Raw genomic sequence first — 19,067 nt, 5'->3', positions numbered from 1 at the left:
TTTCCCCGTGCCTCATCCCGAGACGATCAGGATAGGGAGGGGGAAACCCCAAACGTTTCTCACATCCCCACACCCCCTCCCCTTTCCCCACCTGAGGCGAAGCATCGCGGCCGGCAAACCGAAGCGGGGTGGCAGGAGCCCGCTGGGGCTCCCCGCGCCGAGCTCTCAACCGCGGGCGTTGTTCTAGCACCATTGCGGCCAACGACCTGCTGCAAAACTAGGTCCCCGCCTTGTCCCACCCCGAAAGCGATTAAAAACATCCCCTCCCCAGCCCCGAACCCAAACACACACAAACAAGCTGCCCCCCCGCCCCTGCACGCCGCTACCCCTTCCCTGGCTTCGGCACGGGGGGGACGAGCGCGGCCGCCGGGAACGGGAGAAAGGGAAAAAAAGGTTTTGCTTGAGAAACAGCCTCAGCAGCAAGGGGTAAAAGAGCTGTGCATAGATTTCGAGCTTTCGTAGAAGTCTGAAGCGTGCTAATTTGTCATGACTGAGATTTGAGGTAGGTTAGAACGTTCATGTAGTGTAAAAACGTTTGAGACTGCAGCAGTTCTCGCTCCCCGACCCCGCCGCGGCGGCAGCGCCGACGTCTCCCCGCTTGCCCCGGCTCGACCCCCCGCCGCAGCCAACGCCAACGTCGCCGCCGCCGAGCCAGACCGAACCCAAACCCCCCCCCCTCCCCCCCACCCGGCTCTCCGCCTCTCTCCCTGCACCAAAAATCAAACAGCTCCTCCGAGGAAGCAGGACTCAGACAGGTTACGCAGACCTTCGCCTTCTCCAAACCTTCTCGCTTGGCCCTCCGACTCTAAACCCACCCAGGCGGAGCTCGCAAGGCATTCCCCCAGCCCCCCGCCAACCACAGCCAGCCAAGAGGGAGCCTGGGAGACACAAAGCGGGGCCGGCACCCGAATCCGGCCCAGCAGGCATCAGCCACAGGTCCCTTTTGTCACCCTCAGAACCACATCACCAACATCAGGTCCCCCTGGCTGGAAACGGCACGGCCCGCGGGCATCCCTCCTCGACTCCTCCGATCCTGATACGCTCTTGGGTGGAAGAAAAGCGGTTAAGAGCTCGTTGAGTTTCCTTGTCCAATGTGGGTGAATTTACAGATCACAATGGGGGGAGAGGGGGGAGGAAAACAAACCAACAACAAAACAAACAAACAAATCAAATCAAAAACAACCGAAAAAAGGAAGGAAGGTTAAGAGAGAGGAGCGTGGAGGGGGGGGGGGGGGGGGGGGAGGGGAATACGGGGGACAACAACCAAAAAAATTAATTCTGAAGGACGGACGAAGCATGTTAAATATTCTGCCAAGTATTTACAGTTCTCCCTCGATAATCTTGTTTAAAACATAACTGCTTTCAAGTCGGCGGGGAGGAAAAAGAAGAGGGTTTTGAGGGAGGGAGGGAGGAGGAGGAGGAGGAGGAGAAGAAGGGGAAGTTGGTTTTTAAGTTTTGTTTTTCTTTTTTTTTTCTTCCTTTTTTTTCCTTGTTTTTTTTTCCTTGTTTTTTTTTTCCTTCTTTTTTTTTTTCCTTCTTTTTTTCGTCTTTTTTTTCCTTCTTTTTTTTTCCTTCTTTTTTTTTTCCTTCTTTTTTTTCCTTCTTTTTTTTTGTCCTTTTTTTTCTTTTCTTTTTTTTTTTTTTGTTTAAATCTAGGTGAAAGTGCTTTAAAAAAAAAAAAAATCTTTTCTTTCCCTATTTACAAGTTTAAAATCAAAGCCCCACGGCAATGTCCCGGCTCTTTGATCCTTGCTTGATCCGTGCCAGTGCGCAAAGGAAGGTAGGGATGAGGGGAGTGAGGAGGGGTGGGGGGTGACAGTAAACACCAGGTGATATCTGCACGCTGATGGCGTCGCCTCTGCCTCGCTGGCTCTCCAAAAGGCACCTCGAAGTGCAAAACACAACCACCCCGGGGACGCCGGCACCCCGGATTCAGCCACGCCGCCCTTCCCGGTGAACCGCGGCGGCGGCGGGGGCGGTAGGGTGGCAGCAACTCGCCCACCGCCCACCTGCCTCTGTCCGCCGCGGGAAGCAAGTCTCGAGTGAGATAGTTCAAAAAGCACCACGCGGTTGTTTGTCGGCGTCGTGATTCTGGGTTGGGTTGAGAGTGGGTGGTACGGGGAGAAGAGGGGGTGGGTTTCGTTTTGCGGGAAGAACGGCGATCCGTACTAGGAAGGAAGGGATGGCACCGGGGGAAGGGGATAAGAAAAAGCACCGAGCCCCTTCGACGCTCCCCACCGCGCCGGCTCGCCGGCAACGGGCGGGGAAAGCGAACCGGCAGAAGGTGGGAGGGGGGGGGTTTGGCCAGCCAAGTCTTGGGGTTCGCTCTTCCCAGACCCGTTCGCGTGGAGAAATCCCCCGGAGACAGAAAGCACCAGACTGTAGCAACAGTGATGTACAGAGAGCAAGACCAGTTCGTTATTCACAGTTTGGGGTTGGGGTTTTTTTTCCTGTTTTTGTAGGGTTGGGTTTTTTTTTTTCCTGTTTTTGCGTTGTTTTTGTTTTCTTTTCTTTTTTTTTTTTTTTTCATTTATTTTCCTGGGTTTTGTGTTGTGTTTGTTTTATTCCTGTCTCGTCGGCTCCTTTAGAGATGCCGCCGCCGCCGCCGCTGCTGCTGCCGCTCTCTCCTTGGGGTCATCAACCAAAGAGCTCCCCGCCCCGAGTCTGAGCTCAAGCGCAGCAAACCCCTGCCCCAGGGCAGCAGCAGCAATCCCCCAGCCTGTACATGTCCTGAGGTCTCCGGCGCCGAGGAAGACGCCGGCTCGCTGCGTCCCGGAGGAGCCGATCCCACCGGAGACGCTCGTCCTGGGATGCCCCACGGGCCAACAGGTCTCCCCACCGCTGGAAGGAAGGACTCCTCGCGTTGGGAAATTGGTGGGTTTTAGGTCGTTTGGGTTAAATAAGAAACTTTAAAAGACTGTTGAGCGTGAGTGGAAAACCACTATCCCACCAGGAGTCCACCTTTTCGCCTTGACGCTGGTTTGGTGTTTCAGGTTTGGGGGAGTGGGGTTGGGTTTTTTTTTTTTTTGTCTTTAGGGTTGGGTCGTTTAGTTTCTCGTCGATTTCATCGTCGGTTTCTCTCTCCACGATCAGCTTCGTCGTTGTCATCGGAGTACAAACCGGGGAGGGGGAAAGACTAAAATCGAACTAAAAAGGGAAGGAAATAAAATCCCAATAAATAGGCATTTAAAAAACCTCTCCTTTGCCGAAGAACTCTACAAAGCTTCTCCCTTCTGCTCACGAGGCTGGATTAAAAAATAACCCCCCACGGAGATGCAAAACCCCCCCGCCAAGAAAAAGCCTCCAGCAGCATCGTTCCTCTTTTGCCTTTTGTTGTTGTTGTTGTTTTTTTCCCTGTAGTTGGTTCTTGTCTCCAAATCTTCCTTTGTTGGCCAACTCCTCAACCAAGCACAGCTCTCCCACGGGCGCTGCTTCCTCGCATGCGTCTCGGGGTGGCTTTCCTGTGGCTTGGGTTCTGGGGGGATGTTTTGGTGGTGGTGGGTTTGCTTCCTTGGGTTTGGTTTTTTTTTTGTCTGGTTTCTTGGGTTTTTTTTTTTTTTTTTTGTTGTTTGTTTCTTCTGGTTTGTTTCTTTTTCTTCTCCCTCCCACCACGCCCGAGGAGAAAGCACCACGAAGCAACGCCTGGTTCCGGCGCTGCCGTAGAGGTTTGAGGTAAGATGGGGCCGCGGCGGTTGACCTCCGGTCTCAGATCCAGCGGCTGTAGGGGCCTGTCACCTTGGTGTAGGCGTAGGAGGACACAGTGATGGCAGAGTTGGTGGGGATGGCCACCGCCTGCCGCGTGGGGACCGAGTCCCTCCTCTCCTTGCTGGGCGCCTCGGTCGCCAAAGCGCCGCCCCACTTGCGCTTCTTGGCGAAGGCTTTGGCGTCCGGCGGCAGCCCCAGGCGCGCTGCCTCCTCTTGCCGTGCCCGAGCCCGCTCCGCCAGCTGCTTCATCTTGGCCTCCCACAGCGCCAGGCCGTGGTTGGGCTGGTTCAAGTTCTTGTGTTGGTAAAAGACCAGGGAGATGCGGGTGGGGTGGCAGCGGTTGGGTTTCTTCAGCGGGGTGGTGGCGTGGAGCTCCCTGCGGGCGCACTCGATGAGGATGGAGCCGTGCGCGGGCGCCACGGCCACGCCGCCGATGTTCTCGTCCAGGAAGTTGTGCTCGCTGTCCGACCACTCCTCCTCTTCTTCCTCATCCTCCTCGTCCTCCTCCTCTTCCTCTTCTTTCACTGCCTTCTCTGGCAGATCTTCCTCCAGGCCAAAAGGGTCCCACGGCTTGTCCCGGCGAGGTGCTGCAGCCCCCTTCTCACCCACCACTGCCTCCCACGGCTTCTCTGGCAGGCCCGGGCTGGGTGCTGGTGTCCTCCGTTCCTCTGCCTTCACCGAGCCCCAAGGCTCCTCAGCAAAGCTGGGCAGCCCTGGCAAGGCCGAGCCGAAACCCAGCTGCCCCAGGAGGCTCGGGGTGCCCGTGCCAGCCAGCGCCGTCTCCCCGAGCTTGCAGGGGCTCCACGGTTTGGGCAGCAAGCCTGAGCTGCGCGCCACCGCCGCCTCTCCTGCCAGGACGTTGGGCCACTGCTTCTCCGGTGGTGGCAACCGCACAGCAGCGTCAAAAGCGCTTGACTTCTCCCTCCCACCTGAACCTGATACCAGGGCACTCCACGAGCCCTCCGCCGTGTTAGTCCTCTCGGGGGAAGACAAGCCCCGGGATGCTTTAAAGGGGCTCCATTGCTGCTCCGCCCCAACGCTGCGAGCCGGGATGGCCGGCAAGGCTAAACCGGTGCCGGGCTCGGCCGCTGTACCAGGAAGAGGCTCGACTGCAGGCGGAGGGTCTGGAGGCTCCTGCTTGATGGGCCTGTTGGCAAAACAGTTCTGTGCAAAGGGTGGTGCCTGCTCTGAGCCCGAGCTAGTCCTGTGCGCCGCGGCCGCCGCTTTCTGCTGGCTGGCGTAGCGGTTTGCCCGCTCGTAGGTGCGCTGGTGATGGTTTTTGCTGCGGACGCTGTGCGGGACAGGCTCGGGGAAATCGGCGTTGCCGTAGGCGTGGTTGAGGTTCTCCTGCAAGGCTGAGACGTCAGGTTTCTTCTCGTAGCCGTTGCTCACCCAGCTGCCCCCGCTCCTGTCGGTAGCTCCGTAGTTGAGGAGCTGGGAGGGGAACATGTGGTGGTTGCTGGAGAAGCCGTAATAGCCGAAGGAGGGGAGCGTGAACTTGGAGTGAAACCCGTTCACGGAAGGCAGATTGGGCTGTGCATAGTAGGAATGGTAAGAGTAAACACTGTTCATGCTGTAGGGGTCGGAGGGCCGGCAGCTGCCCAGCACCGAGTAGCTCTCCACCACCGCGTTGCCGTTGTACTTGAAGGTGTTGAAATGGCTCTGAGGCTCCACCTTGATGGAAGGTTTCAGCGGCTGCGTGGGCAGCCCGCTTTTCAATGCCATACCTGTGGGCACAGCACACACGCAGCCCCCGTGACCTGCCAGCCAAGGGAGCTGCTGGTGTGGAGCCAGGACCCCAAAAACTCTGCCAGACTCAAAAAGCTCCACGGTGCTAAGGCAGAGTTTGGCATCACCCAGCAGCACCTGGTGTGCTGGCACCGATTCGCAGCCACGCTCTGGGCTGCGGCGAGAGCTCTGCCCTGTACCAGTGCAGGGAACACCCCCGGGCACCCTAGAGGTGCCATCCTGCACCAGTGCAGGGAACACCCCCAGGCACCCTAGAGGTGCCATCCTGCACCAGTGCAGGGAACACCCCCGGGCACCCTAGAGGTGCCATCCTGCATAAGTGCAGGGAACACCCCCGGGCACCCTAGAGGTGCCATCCTGCACCAGTGCAGGGAACACCCCCGGGCACCCTAGAGGTGCCATCCTGCATAAGTGCAGGGAACACCCCCGGGCACCCTAGAGGTGCCATCCTGCATAAGTGCAGGGAACACCCCCAGGCACCCTAGAGGTGCCATCCTGCACCAGTGCAGGGAACATCCCCAGGCACCCTAGAGGTGCCATCCTGCACCAGTGCAGGGAACATCCCCAGGCACCCTAGAGGTGCCATCCTGCACCAGTGCAGGGAACACCCCCAGGCACCCTAGAGGTGCCATCCTGCACCAGTGCAGGGAACACCCCCTGGCACCCTAGAGGTGCCATCCTGCACCAGTGCAGGGAATACCCCCAGGCACCCTAGAGGTGCCATCCTGCACCAGTGCAGGGAACACTCCCCAAGCATCCCAGAAGTGCCTGCACCAGTGCAGGGAACACCCCCACGCAGGTAACACTCCCAGGCACCCCAGAAGTGCCATCCTACACCAGTGCAGGGAACACTCCCAGGCACCTCAGAAGTGCCAACCCTGCACCAGTACAGGGAACACCCCCAGGGAACATCCTGCACCCCAGCATGCTGAGCACTCCACACCACCAACCCAAGCAAGTCCCCAGCCACATGCCCATCCCCTCTTGTGCTTTTTGGACAGCTCAGGGTGGCAGGACCTTGGCTCTGCCCCCGTTACCTGCGTTTTGCTGGAGCGTGGGGAGCTCCAGAGCTTCCTGCTTGATCTTCTCTGGTGTCATCAGCTTCTCTTTCTGCAGCTTCTTCCTCTCAGCAGCAGCTTTCCTCGCTTCCAGCTGCCTCTGCCGGCAGGACTTGGCAGGTTCAGGCAGCTTGCGGACCTCGCGGGGGAAGGATGTGAGCACCTGGATGGCCCCGCTGCCCACCTTGGCATTTTGGTTCTCCTCACTGCCAAACTCATCCGTGCTGGACATCTTGTAGAGGGGGAGGACATGCAGCTGCTCATCCTCTGGGATCTTCCCCACCACACGGTTGTCTTCCTTTGTCAGCGTGCAGACCTGGGGAGCAGGGGGTGCCATCAGGGGGGCACTGGCAGAGGTGGCTCATGTGAGACAGGAGCAAAACATCCTCTGGGGCAGAGCGGCTGGAAAGCTGCTCAGCAGAAAAGGCCCTGGGGGTGTTGCTTGGCAGCAGCTGAAGATGAGCCATGGCACGCCCAGGTGGCCAAGAATCATAGAATCAACCAGGTTGGAAGAGACCTCCAAGATCATCCAGTCCAACCTAGCACCCACCCCTATCCAGTCAACTAGACCATGGCACTAAGTGCCTCATCCAGTCTTGAACACCTCAAGAAGGCCATCAGCAACCTTGTGTGGATCAGCAATGATGTGGCCAGCAGCAGGGCAGGGATTATGCCCTCGGACTGGGCACACCTCAAATCCTAAATTCAGTTTGGAGCCCCTGGCAGAAGGGTTGGAACTGGTTGATCTTCGAGGTCCCTTCCAACCCAACTGACTCTGTGAACATGTGGAGCCCACCCAGGCCTGCCAGCTGCCTGCTTACCACGGTGCAGCCGTTGTAGAGGTTGTGCTGGTCCTTGTGAGCGTGGGCACAGAAGTCCATGCAGGCTGTCACGCCCGAGAATGGCCTCCCCTCCTTCAGCCCCAGCCGGCAGTCTATGGCTACGTCCTCATTGGTAACCTGGCAGCAGGAGGAGAGTGCTCTGGCTTAGAGGGAATCTCCTCCCTGGCACCCAGCCCCCTGCTGCCCCAGCCCAAAGGGGACAAAGGGGTTGGGCAGTACCTGGTTTTGGTAGGCTTGTGGTGCCAGCCTCTTGTACAGTGGAGCAACCTCGGTGGCCAAGTCCTGAAAGCTTTTCCGGAGCAGCTCTTCCTGTAAGAGGGGCAAGAGGAAGATGTCATCCAGGGGGGTTGGTAGCAGAGATGGAACTGGGCACACCAGGTGGCATCTGACCCTTGCCACAATGTCCTCAAGCACCCAAAGCCTGTGGCTTAAGTTCCTGGTGGCATTTTGGCCATTCAGCCTCCAGCCTGTTGTGCTTTTTGTTTGTCCCCTGGCATCAAGAGGGACAGGAGTACAACAGAGAGAGTCCAACAGAGGCTCCAAGGATGATGAAGGGCCTGGAAGATCTGTGTGATGAGGAAGGGCTGAGAGCCCTGGGGCTGTTTAGCCTTGAGAAGAGAAGGCTGAGAGGGGATCTGATCAATGTCTATAAACATCTGAGGGGTGAGTGTCAAGAAGGGGCCAGGCTCTTTGGTGGTGTCCTGTGACAGCCTGAGGACAATGGACACAAACTGGAACCCAGGACGTTCCACCTAGTGAGAAGAGAGGAGAAACTTCTTTGGGGTGAGGGTGCTGGAGCCCTGGGGCAGGCTGCCCAGAGAGATTGTGGAGTCTCCCTCTCTGGAGACTTCCAAGTCCCATCTGGACATGACCATCTGTGACCTTCCTTAGGTGACCCTGATCTAGCAAGGGGGTTGGACTCAATGATTTCCAGAGATCCCTTCCCACCTCTACCATTCCATGATTCCCAGGGGTTTCTAGACAGACCCCCATTGGAATGACACCCTGCCAGCACTCCCTGCCACACCAGCAGTCCTGGCTGTGGCACACCGAGGTGACCCTGCCTGCTTTCACCAGATCACCTTTCTTCCCCTCTCCCCATCTTCCTCCTTCACCAAAAGCCCTACCAGAAATCCTATTTTTAGGCTTTCCCCTTGGCAAAACTTGGGGCTGGATGGTGGGGGAGGATAAAAGAAGGTCAGGACCCACATGCCCCCCACCCTGCTGCTCCTTGTGTCACCCACCTCTTTGGGATTGTCCCCCACCAGGCGGAACTTGCGCGGCGTCTTGCTGCGGGCGTACTTGCAGCCGTTGAAGTACATGCTCCAAGAGCAGCCGAAGGAGAAGGAGGCTCCACAGGTGTTGGGGTCCTTGCCTTGGCATGCACAGGTCCGGCTGCAGGAGGGACACCACAGGGAGGGATAGCAGAGAATTGGAGAATCACAGAATCACAGAGTCATAGAACTGCAGAGCAGTGATGCGCAAGGGAAAGGGCAGGGCATGGAATCAGGCAGGTTGGCAGAGAGCTCCAAGCTCAGCCAGCCCAACCTAGCAGCCAGCCCAACCTAGCACCCAGCCCTGCCCAACCAACCAGAGCATGGCACTCAGTGCCCCAGCCAGCCTTGGCTCCAACACCTCCAGCCATGGGCACTGCACCAACTCCCTGAGCTAATTGTTCACTCTCTCTGCCAGCAACTTCCTCCTCCCATCCAGCCTCAACCTGCCCTGCCACAGCTTCAGGCTGTGTCCCTTGTTCTGTCCCTGGCTGCCTGGCAGCAGAGCCCAACCCCACCTGGCTACAGCCTCCCTGCAGGCAGCTGCAGGCAGCAATCAGCTCTGCCCTCAGCCTCCTCTGCTGCAGGCTGCACCCCCCCAGCTCCCTCAGCCTCTCCTCCCAGGGCTGTGCTCCAGGCCCCTCCCCAGCCTTGCTGCCCTTCTCTGGGCACCTTCCAGCACCTCAGCCAGAGGCACACTGATGGCAGCAGCTGTGGCAGAGGAAGTCCCCCCTGGCCCCATCCCTTCCCGCAGGACTCACTCGTCGTTGAGGCCGCAGCGGCGGCTGGTGGGGTTGCCGTACTTGGTGAGGGTGTCGGTGAGCTCCTGGTAGAGAGTGTCCCCCAGCGTGCGGGGGATGCCCTCCCAGGCCAGGATCAGGATGATGATGACGGCGTTCTGGCAGTGGTGGCCAGCACGGTGGCGCACCAGGCACAGCAGCTTCTCCTCTTGGTTGTGTCTCCGGATCACCTGGCAGGCAGAGGAGCCAGATCACAGCTCAGAGGACGCCAGGGGTTGGAAGGCACCCAAAGAGCTCATCCAGTCCAAGCCCCCTGCCACTGCAGGGCCACACAATCTAGCTCAGGGCACACAGAACACATCCAGACAGGCCTGGGAAGGCTCCACACAAGGAGACTCCACAACCTCTCTGGGCAGCCTGTGCCAGGCTCTGGGACCCTTCCAGCCAAGAAGTTGCCCTTGTGCTGAGCTGCAACCTCCTGTGCTGCAGCTTCCATCCACTGCTGCTGCTCCTGTCCCAGGCAGCAGTGAGCAGAGCCTGTCCCCCCCCTCCTGACCCCCAGCCCTCAGAGAGTTCCAAACATTGATTCAATCCCCTCTCAGTCTTCTCTTCTGCAGCCTAAGCAGCCCCAGGGCCCTCAGCCTCTCCTCCCCAGGCACTGCTCCACTCCCCTCCTCATCCTCACAGCCCTCCCTTGGACCCTCTCCAGCAGATCATTGTCCCTCTTAAGCTCTTAAACAGATCACAGAACAAGAGAACGGTTTGGGTTGGGAAAGCCCTCTCAGATCAGGCAGCCTAACAGGCAACCCAATGCCACCACAGCCATTAAACCATGGCCCCAAAGCCCTCTGAGATCAGCCAGTCCAAAAGGCAACCCAGCAACACCATGGCCACTCAACCATGGCCCCAAGTGCCATGGGCAAACCTTTCCTGAACACCTCCAGGAATGAAGACTCCACCACCTCCCTGAGCTACTTATTCCAATGCCTGAGGCCACTCCAATGGCAAACATCTCATTGGGATTGGGAGGACCCCAAAAGTGGGACCTGGCTCCCTTCCACAGCAGCCTGTTGGGATTTTGGGCAGCAGAGCTGAGAGGGCTCCCATGGTTTTATTCTCCTCCATGGGCTCTGGGGCTCTGGGGTGGGGACACATTCACAGAGTCATGAATTCATGGTCTGGATTGGAAGGGACCTTAAAGATCATCCAGTGCCAACTCTCTGCCATGGGCAGGGACAACTCCTACCAGCACAGGATGCTCAAGGGCTCATCCAGCCTGGCCTTGAACACCTCCAGGGAGGTTGTGGGGCACAGAATCACTGAATGATCACATTCAGTGATTCTGTGCCCCACAACCTCCCTGGGCAACCTGTGCCAGTCTCTCCCCACCCTTCCTCTCAACAATTTCTTCCTCATCTCCACTCTCACTCTCCCTTCTGCCAACTCAAAGCCATTGCCTCTCATCCTGTCACTCCCAGCCCTTGTCCAAAGTCCCTCCCCAGCTCTCCTGGAGTCTCCTTTCAGGTACTGGAAGGCTGCTCTAAGGTCTCCCCAGAGCCTTCTCCTCTCCTTGCTGAACAGCCCCAGCTCTGGCACAGGGGCTGCAGCAGGGACCTGTCCTTCAGCAGGTGCTGGGAAGCCCCATGGAGTTTCCCCTGGGGGTGGCCTCCACCCTCACTTCCTCCTTGCCAGCCGCAGAGTGAGCATCCTGCCCCTGCCTGCTGTAGCCTCCACTGGTGAGGGGACCAACAGGCAAGGAGGGGATGGGCAGGAGGTGGGAGAGGAGCTGGGGCACAGGCACTCACCCACTTGGCGATGGGGCAGCCCCGGGAGCTCTTCCCTTCCTTCCCGGTGTAGATGACCTTCTCGATGCGGATGGCTTTGCCCTTCTCGCCGTACCTGCCAGGGATGGGCCTCAGCATCACCTTCACACGCCCCAGCTGCCCCTCACAGGGCACCACTCCCCCTCAGCCTTCCCCCAGCTCACCCTCACAGGGTCCTGTGCACCTTCACTTGTCCTCACAAGAACCCACAGGCCCCCCACACACAGCCCCCCCCACCCCCACCACACCTTGCTCTCAGGGTCCCTCACTCATCCTCACAGGACTCACTCACTAACTCCCCTCACCCTCATGGGTGACCTCCTCCACTCACCCTTACAGCACCCATTCAAGCTCAGGGTCCACCAGCTCATCCCATAAGCCCCTCACTCACCCTCACAGGTCCCCACAGGCTGCCCACTCACCCTCATGGGTGACCTCCCTCCACTCACCCTTACAGCACCCATTCAAGCTCAGGGTCCACCAAGTCATTCCACAGGCCCCCCACTCACCTTCACAGGTCCCCACAGGCTGCCCACTCACCCTTATGGGTTCCCACAGCTCCCCCCCAACTCACCTCAGGCCCCCCACTCACCCTCCCCTCCCCCCTGGCTGGGTCAGGGCAGGGGCATGGTCCATGGTCCTTACCTCTCCTCCATGAGCTCACGGATGGAGGCCACGGTGGGCCCTGAGCCCAGGTGGGTGTAGTAGGGTCCCTCGTCCTTCTCCACGATTTGCTCTGCACAGACAGGAGAGAGGACAGGGATTTGGGGGCTTGCACCTGTGGCAGCTGCCCCAAAGGACACCAACCCCCCAGATCCAGCACTTCTGCACCAGAACTCAAAGCTTACCCAGTGCTGTCTCCCCCTATGAGACCTGGGGAAGGGAGATTTTAGGAGGTTGCTGCTAGTGGCTCTGGAAGATGCTCCCAGCACTAAAATCATGCTGAGGAACAAGGGGATGTGTGCTCAGACCCATGCCCATTAGCACCCACCCCTTTGGGGACCTCAAAACTCCCTTGAGTGGCTGCAGGTCCTCCAAGAATCCTGGCAGCAACTGAGGACTCCACCCTGGCACAGAGGACTGGCATTGTGCATGTCGATGAGCTCCACCAAGAAGACACAATCAGCAGTGGTGGGCACAGCACAGAACTCCCCTCCTCATCTCCTGATCCCCACCAGTTCCCACCTGGGCACCTGTTTGCCACCTCTCCCTGGGACCAGCTCCATTATGGGATGATTTGGTGGATGAAAATTCCAGCTGCCTGCTCCAGGCTTGCCCAGAGGGGTTGGGGATGCTCATGGGATGTACTGAGCTGGCTGAGATGTCCTGAGCCTGGGCAAGGGGAGAAGCTGAAGGGTGCTTGGGCTACAGGAGAAGGCTGCTGGGGCTGCAAAAGGGCAGTGGAACTATGGGAGGATGCTGGGGCTATGGGAGGGTGTTGGGGATAAGGGAGACATATGCTGGGGCTACAGGAGAAGGATGCTGGGGTCAGGGGAGAAGGATGCTGGGGCTAAGGGAGAGGATGCTGGAGCTAAGGGAGAAAGATGCTGGGGCTAAGGGAGAAAGATGCTGGGGCTAAAGGAGAAAGATGCTGGGGCTAAGGGAGAAAGATGCTGGGGCTAAGGGAGAAAGATGCTGGGGCTAAGGGAGAAAGATGCTGGGGCTAAGGGAGAAAGATGCTGGGGCTAAGGGAGAGGATGCTCAAGATCCAGAAGAATACTTGAGATAGGTGAGAAGGATGCAGGAGCTCAGGAAGGATGCTCAAGACACGGGAGAAGGACAAGTAGCTATGGGAGGATGCTTAAGACATGGGATAAAGACTCTGGACCTACAGCCCTGCAAACAACCCTCCCCTGCACCCCTCCAGCAGCAAGCTCCTCAGGGATTTTGGGCCCCAAAGGTGCCAGATGAAGAAACAAAGGCTGCTTGAGGGAGCCCAGGGAGGATGCCCAGTGCAAGGAGCCGCTGGAACGCCGCCGGGTGGGCTGCATCCGGCACGCCGGCTGGCTCTGAAGGCTCCTCTCAGCCCTCTGCTCTCAGCAGGCTGATTTTCATTCCTGACATGTCCAGCTGGCTGGGAGCCAGGGCGAGGAGAAAGCCAGGCTCAGCTGGGCTGCAGCTGTCCAGACACAGATCAATACAGGCCGGGCAGCCAGGGCTGCTTTGATTGCAGGCACCTCATAAAGCACCCAGCCCCAGCTCCTGCTTCACTGCTTTCTCAACAGCTTTGCCTGGAGAAAATGGAGAGAGGGGGCAGGAGGAGGAATCCCCACACAAACCTCTCCCAGCACCCCCCCTCAAACCATGCTGCCAAAGGAAAAAAAAGCAACTTGAATCTTTTCCTGGCACCACGAGGCAATAAAAAACTCCAAACCCTCAACACTCCAAGATCAGTTTGAGCAGCACCAGAAAAGCTTTTTCGCTCACTGGGTGCCATTTGGGCTAATTGCTGCTGCTGTTAAGGAGCAACTAAATAAATAATCATAAGCCCTGCTAATAAAGTGCAGCCTGGGCACAGCCTGAGGCCACCTCTCCCAGCAGTGTGGGGCTTGTTTTTCTGGATGGATGCCCCAAATCTTCACCCTGCTCCTCTCAGGAGAGAGCAAAGCTCCAGTCTAGATTTGAGGGAGGGAAAGATCCACCTGCCTGTGCTCAGGTGGAGGTGGGTTTTGCCCCCCAGGGGTCAAGACTGAGGCCAGTGTTGGTCAACAGCTTGATCAATGACCTGGATGAGTGACAGAGGGGACACTCAGGCAATCTGCTGATGGTACCAAACTGGGAGGAGTGGCTGAGCCCCTGTCAGGCTGTGCTGCCATGCAGTGAGCCCTGGCCAGGCTGGAGAGCTGAGCGAGGGGAACCTCGTGGAGTTCAACCAGGGCAAGTGCAGGGTCCTGCCCCTGAGGAGCAAAAACCTCCTGCAGCAGGACAGGTGAGAGGGGACCTCCTGGGGGACCTGGGAGTGCTGGGGGACAAGGAGGTGCCCATGAGCTAGCAATGTGCCCTGGTGGCCAAGGCAAGTGGTGTCCCAGGAGATATGATAAGAATGGGGGCAGCAGGGCAAGGGAGATTCTCCTGTCCCTCTACTCTGCCCTGCTGAGCACACAGCTGGAGTTGTGGGTCCAGTTTTGGAGTCCCCAGTTCAAGAGAGACAGAGAAGTGCTGGAGAGAGTCCAGGGCAGGCTGGGAAGATGCTGAGGGGCCTGGAGCAGCTCTGGCAGCAGCAAAGGCTGAGCCCTGGGGCTGAGAGCCTGCAGGAGAGCAGCCCCAGAGGGCATCTGAGCAGTGCTGAGCAAGAGCTGAAGGATCTGTGGGGGGGCAAGAGGCTGGGGCCAGGCTCTGCTGAGTGGTGCCCAGTGCCAGGCCAAGGGGCAATGGGCACAAAGTGGAACCTAGGATGTTCCAGCTGAAGAGAAAGATGTTTGTTGTGAGGGTCCTGGAGGCCTGGAGCAGGCTGCTCAGAGAAGTTGTGGAGTCATCTTGTGTGGAGAGCTTCCAACCCACCCTGGGCATTGTGCTGCTGGGCAAGCTGCTGGGGGTGCCCTGCTTGAAGCAGGGGGATTTGGCCTGGCTGCTCTCCTGTGCTCCCTTCCCACCCGCTCACCACGCTGGGATTCTGCAGTTCTATGACTGTGAGGCCTGGGTGGGAGATCTCAAGCACTTGCTGCAAAGCCTGAGCCATGCCAACACAAACAAACCAACCCCAAAAAAAAACCCCAACCAAACCGAACCCAAAATCCACAAAGACAAAAGCAATCCACGAGCTTGGTGCTTCCTCCACACAAGTGGTGGGGCTGACCACCCACCGAGCCAGCATCCTGGCAGCAAACACAGCTCCAGGCACAAGCACAGACAGGGAGCCAAAGCTGAGGTTATTTTGAGTAACCCAAAGCAGTGAGTTTGGCTGCAGGGAGCAGGGCAGGCAGGGGAGCTGCGGTACAGCGCTGGGGCAGCCGCGGGCCCCCTCTATGGGACTGAGCCAAGCGCTCAGCGGAGGCAAACTCCAGCAGCGCTTTGGGTGTGCTGCGACTCCACCCATCCAGGTACCAGTCCTGCCCCGTGGAGGGGAGAGGAGGGGAGAGGGGGAGAGAGGGGGAGGGGGAGAGAGGGAGAGTGAGAAAGAGGGGGAGAAAGGAGAAGAGGGGGAAGGGGTGAGGGGGAAGAGGGAGAGGGGAAGAGAGGGAGACTGCAACAGAGAGGAAGAGGGGGGGAGAGAGGGGGAGAGAGGGGGAGAGAGGGGGAGAGAGGGGAAGAGAGGGGGAGAGGGGGGGAGAGGGGGGGAGAGGGGGGGAGAGGGGGGGAGAGGGGGGGAGAGGGGGGGAGAGAGGGGGAGAGGGGGGGAGAGGAGGGGAGAGAGGGGGAGAGGGGGGGAGAGGAGGGGAGAGGAGGGGAGAGGGGGGGAGAGAGGGGGGAGAGGGGGGGAGAGGAGGGGAGAGGAGGGGAGAGGAGGGGAGAGGAGGGGAGAGGAGGGGAGAGGAGGGGAGAGGAGGGGAGAGGAGGGGAGAGGAGGGGAGAGGAGGGGAGAGGAGGGGAGAGGAGGGGAGAGGAGGGGAGAGGGGGGGAGAGAGGGGGAGAGGGGGGGAGAGGAGGGGAGGGGGCAAAGAGAAGGGGAAGGGGAAAGGGGAAAGGGGAAAGGGGAAAGGGGAAAGGGGAAAGGGGAAAGGGGAAAGGGGAAAGGGGAAAGGGGAAAGGGGAAAGGGGAAAGGGGAAAGGGGAAAGGGAAGGAGGTCCCACAGCACTGGAGTTGTGCTGTGTGCCAGGGTGGTGGCATTGCTCTGTTGTTTTCTGGTCTACAGCCAGCACCACCCTACTTTGCAAAGCCACCTCCTGGAAATGCCACCCCCGGGGCTGGGCACCAGCCCAGGTAACCCCCGCCCCCACCAGCACCCTGTAACGGCCCTGGCACGGCCTTTGGCTCACCGACACAGTCGCAGGTGGGGAACTCGGCTTGTGCCCGCTTGGCAGGGGTGTCCAAGAGGCTCTTGGTGGGTGTGTCCAGGTACTTGAGCGGCGACTCCAGGAAGCCGCTGAGGGTGGGCGTCAGCGGCACCTCGTCCTTGGTGGGTGTCCCTTCGGCGTCCTCCGCCTCCGGGTTTTGGCTCTCCTCAGAGTAAAAGCACGTGGTGGACACCACGGTGATAGCACCAGAAGACTCGATTTTGATCTGCTTGGGGGAGCGGGCGGCGAAGGGGGGCTCTGGAAGCGGACCCTTCCCTGGTGAGAACGAAAAGCTTTTGGGTCCGGCTTGGGGAGCGCTGCTCGGGGCCGGCGTGGCAGCGGCGGCGGCGGCGGCGGCGGTGGCGGTGATGGTGGTGGTGGTGGTGGTAGTGAGTTGCGCTTGCGGGGCTGGTGCTGCTCCCCCCGGCAGCTCGGTGGTCCCGGGGGCGAGCGGAACGGGGGTCTCGGGGGGCTGCAGGTTGAAATTCTCCCCGAATTCGGCTTCAAATTGGCGGATGAGCTCCTCCAGCTTGTCGTCCACCACCAGGGGGGTCGAGGCGGGCGGCGGCGGGGCGGCCGCGGCGTCCTCTGAGCCGGTGGAACCCGCCGGCGGCGCCGGGTGAATTTGGGGGCCCCCCCCGGGGGCGCCCCTTTCCTGAGAGTCGGGAGCCGGGAGGCCGCCGTCGAGGGGGTTCGGTGGCGGGGGGCGAGCGGCGGGCGGGGGTAGTGCAAGAGGCTGGAGCGGGAAGGCAGCCGGCGGTGGCGGCGGCGGTTCGGTTTGCATCTGCTCGGAAGGGGGTTCGGCGGGCGTCCGAAAGCCCTCCAGGCTGATCTGCCAGAGGGGCAGGAAGAGTGGCTGCGAGTCCTTCTGCTTGGCCTTCTTGATCTGCACCTGCTTACGGAGCGGCTTAGCCGGAGGAGGCTTCTCGGGGGGCGGTTTCTTCTTCTTCTCTTTGGCCTGCTTTTCGAAGGGCTTGGGGGGCACGGCCGGGGCACCGGGAGCCCACCAGCCACTCGGCCGCTCCGGGGGCGCCGCCGCCGCTGCCAGGCTTTGCTCGAGGAAGAGGCTGCGCTTGTGGTGGAGATGCTGCTGCAGGACCAGCTGCGTCTTCTTGTGCAGGTTGGGCTCCGGCGGTGCCGGTGCCGGCGCCGGACAGGGGCCGCCCGCTGCGTCCTTGCTGGGTGCTCGCTCGGGGGGCTCTGCTTTAGGTGTCACCGCTTTGCCGCCCGCCGGCTCGGGTCTCTTGAAGGCTGCCTTGATGTAGTCATCAGCGTTACCCAGCAGCTGCTCCAGCTCTGCCATGGGGTCTCCAGCCCCTGCTGCCCCCTCGGTCTCCAGCCCCCACGTCGCTGTGAAGCCCCCACGGGGAGGTGCCGCACCAAAAAAGGGCTCGGGTGCTGCTCCCGGCTCCGGCGGATAACGTGGCTCATCCCCTCGCTGCCACGCAGCTGCCGGCGGGACGAGAGGGCCGGGGCCAAACGGGGTGGCGGGGGGCGGCGGGGGCGGGGGCTGCCCATCGCCGGCGGGCTGGGGGAGCGCGGCCGAGAGCTGCGTCAGGGCCTCGATGGCTATGGCGGTCTGCAGGCTGATGTTCTTCTCCTTGGCGATGGTCAACGCGCTCTGGGAAAAGGGGAGGCCGTCGGGTGGGCAGGGCTCGGCGGCCTCAGGCACCGGCTGGGGGTCGATAGCACCTTCCGGAGGGATCGGCGGGGGGTTGGCGGCGGCGCGGGGCCGCGGTGATGCCGGCTCTTCGCCCAGAGCCGTCTTGATCTTCTGCTCCAACCATTCCAGGTAGTCGGGGCACTCGGGGCCGTCGCAGTTGCAGTTGGGGGGCTTCACGCCATGCTTGGCCAAAGCCAGGGCAGCTTTGAGGGCATGCAGGTCCTCCCCTCGTGGCACGCCGTCCGCCGTGCCCAGCCCGCCCCGGCTCATGTCCGAGTCGAACTTCTCGTACAGCAGTGACGGCGAACCCGGCGGCGGCAGCCGGTAGGAGGAAACGGCTTCGGCCACCGCTGAGAAGGCCACCAGGTTCCTGACGTCCTCCAAGTGGGCTTTGGTGGCGCTGGGCAGCTGGCCCTGTGACCAGCCGCTCGGCTCCATCAGTGCGGCGCCCCCCGCCTCTGGCCGGCCCCCATTGGCCAGGCTGAGCCCACTGCCCTCCTTCAGCCGCCTTTCTTCCACATAATTAATTGGCCCTTCTTCCATTTGGCTTCTGCTGGGTCCATCAACCGGGTCGCCCGCCGAACCTGTCTGCGAGGAGGGGGAGAGGCATCAGCGTCCCCCACCCGACTCACAGAACGGTTTGGGACCTTCGAGGTCATCCAGTTCCAATCCCTCTGCCACGGGCAGGGACACCTCCAAGCAGCACAGGTTGCTCAAGGGCTCATCCAGCCTGGCCTTGAACACCTCCAGGGAGGTTGTGAAGCACACTGAAGATCACATTCTGTGAATCTGTGCTCCACAACCTCCCTGGGCAACCTCTTCCAGGCTCTCCCCACCCTCACTCTCAACAATTTCTTCCTCATCTCCACTCTCAATCTCCTCTCTCCCAGTTCAAAGTCATTGTCCCTCATCCTGGCACTCCCAGCCCTTGTCAAAAGTCCCTCCCCAGCATTCCTGTAGTCCCCTCCAGGTACTGGAAGGGTTGCTCTAAGGCCTCCCTTGGAGCCTTCCCTTCTCCCAGCTGAACAGCCCCAACTCTTCCCTACTCCCCTTTATCCCTCCTTTCCCCATCTCTTTCCTCACCCAGGTGATGAAGGCACAGATGAGCCATGTGAAAAAATGATCTCCACCACCAAAACCAGGAGGGGTTTGCCTGGCTGCCTGAAGAGCAGCTTGGCTCAAAGTGCAGCCAGTTTGCACTGTGCCAGCCCCGTGCCACCCACGTCCCCTCCCCACCCCACCCCACCCCACCCCCTGCTTTCGAAATTGCTCAGAGAG

General features: G+C 60.0%; 1 protein-coding gene across 6 annotated transcripts in view; it reads right to left on the bottom strand.

Moving 5' to 3' along the window:
- Nucleotides 1–2,048: 2,048 nt before the first annotated feature.
- TET3 (tet methylcytosine dioxygenase 3) overlaps nucleotides 2,049–19,067 on the bottom strand; it is a 41,214-nt gene continuing 24,195 nt past the window's right edge. For 5 of the 6 annotated variants that reach the window (XM_064175708.1, XM_064175709.1, XM_064175711.1 and 2 more), the window contains exons 2-10: nucleotides 16,109–18,377; nucleotides 11,837–11,927; nucleotides 11,174–11,267; nucleotides 9,390–9,598; nucleotides 8,599–8,749; nucleotides 7,574–7,663; nucleotides 7,334–7,471; nucleotides 6,492–6,828; nucleotides 2,049–5,432 (exon numbers count right to left, since the gene is read on the bottom strand). In XM_064175708.1, the coding sequence (XP_064031778.1) occupies nucleotides 3,706–5,432; nucleotides 6,492–6,828; nucleotides 7,334–7,471; nucleotides 7,574–7,663; nucleotides 8,599–8,749; nucleotides 9,390–9,598; nucleotides 11,174–11,267; nucleotides 11,837–11,927; nucleotides 16,109–18,377 (5,106 nt within the window). In that variant the 3' untranslated portion in view covers nucleotides 2,049–3,705. The remainder of the gene's footprint in view (nucleotides 5,433–6,491; nucleotides 6,829–7,333; nucleotides 7,472–7,573; nucleotides 7,664–8,598; nucleotides 8,750–9,389; nucleotides 9,599–11,173; nucleotides 11,268–11,836; nucleotides 11,928–16,108; nucleotides 18,378–19,067) is intronic. The other variant, XM_064175712.1, reaches the window with a different exon arrangement.

Source organism: Pogoniulus pusillus, chromosome 42, assembly GCF_015220805.1.
Source record: "Pogoniulus pusillus isolate bPogPus1 chromosome 42, bPogPus1.pri, whole genome shotgun sequence".
In the NCBI taxonomy this organism is placed as follows: Eukaryota; Metazoa; Chordata; class Aves; order Piciformes; family Lybiidae; genus Pogoniulus; species Pogoniulus pusillus.
Note: the sequence above shows the minus strand (reverse complement) of the source record. Positions and strands in the feature narration are given on the sequence as shown.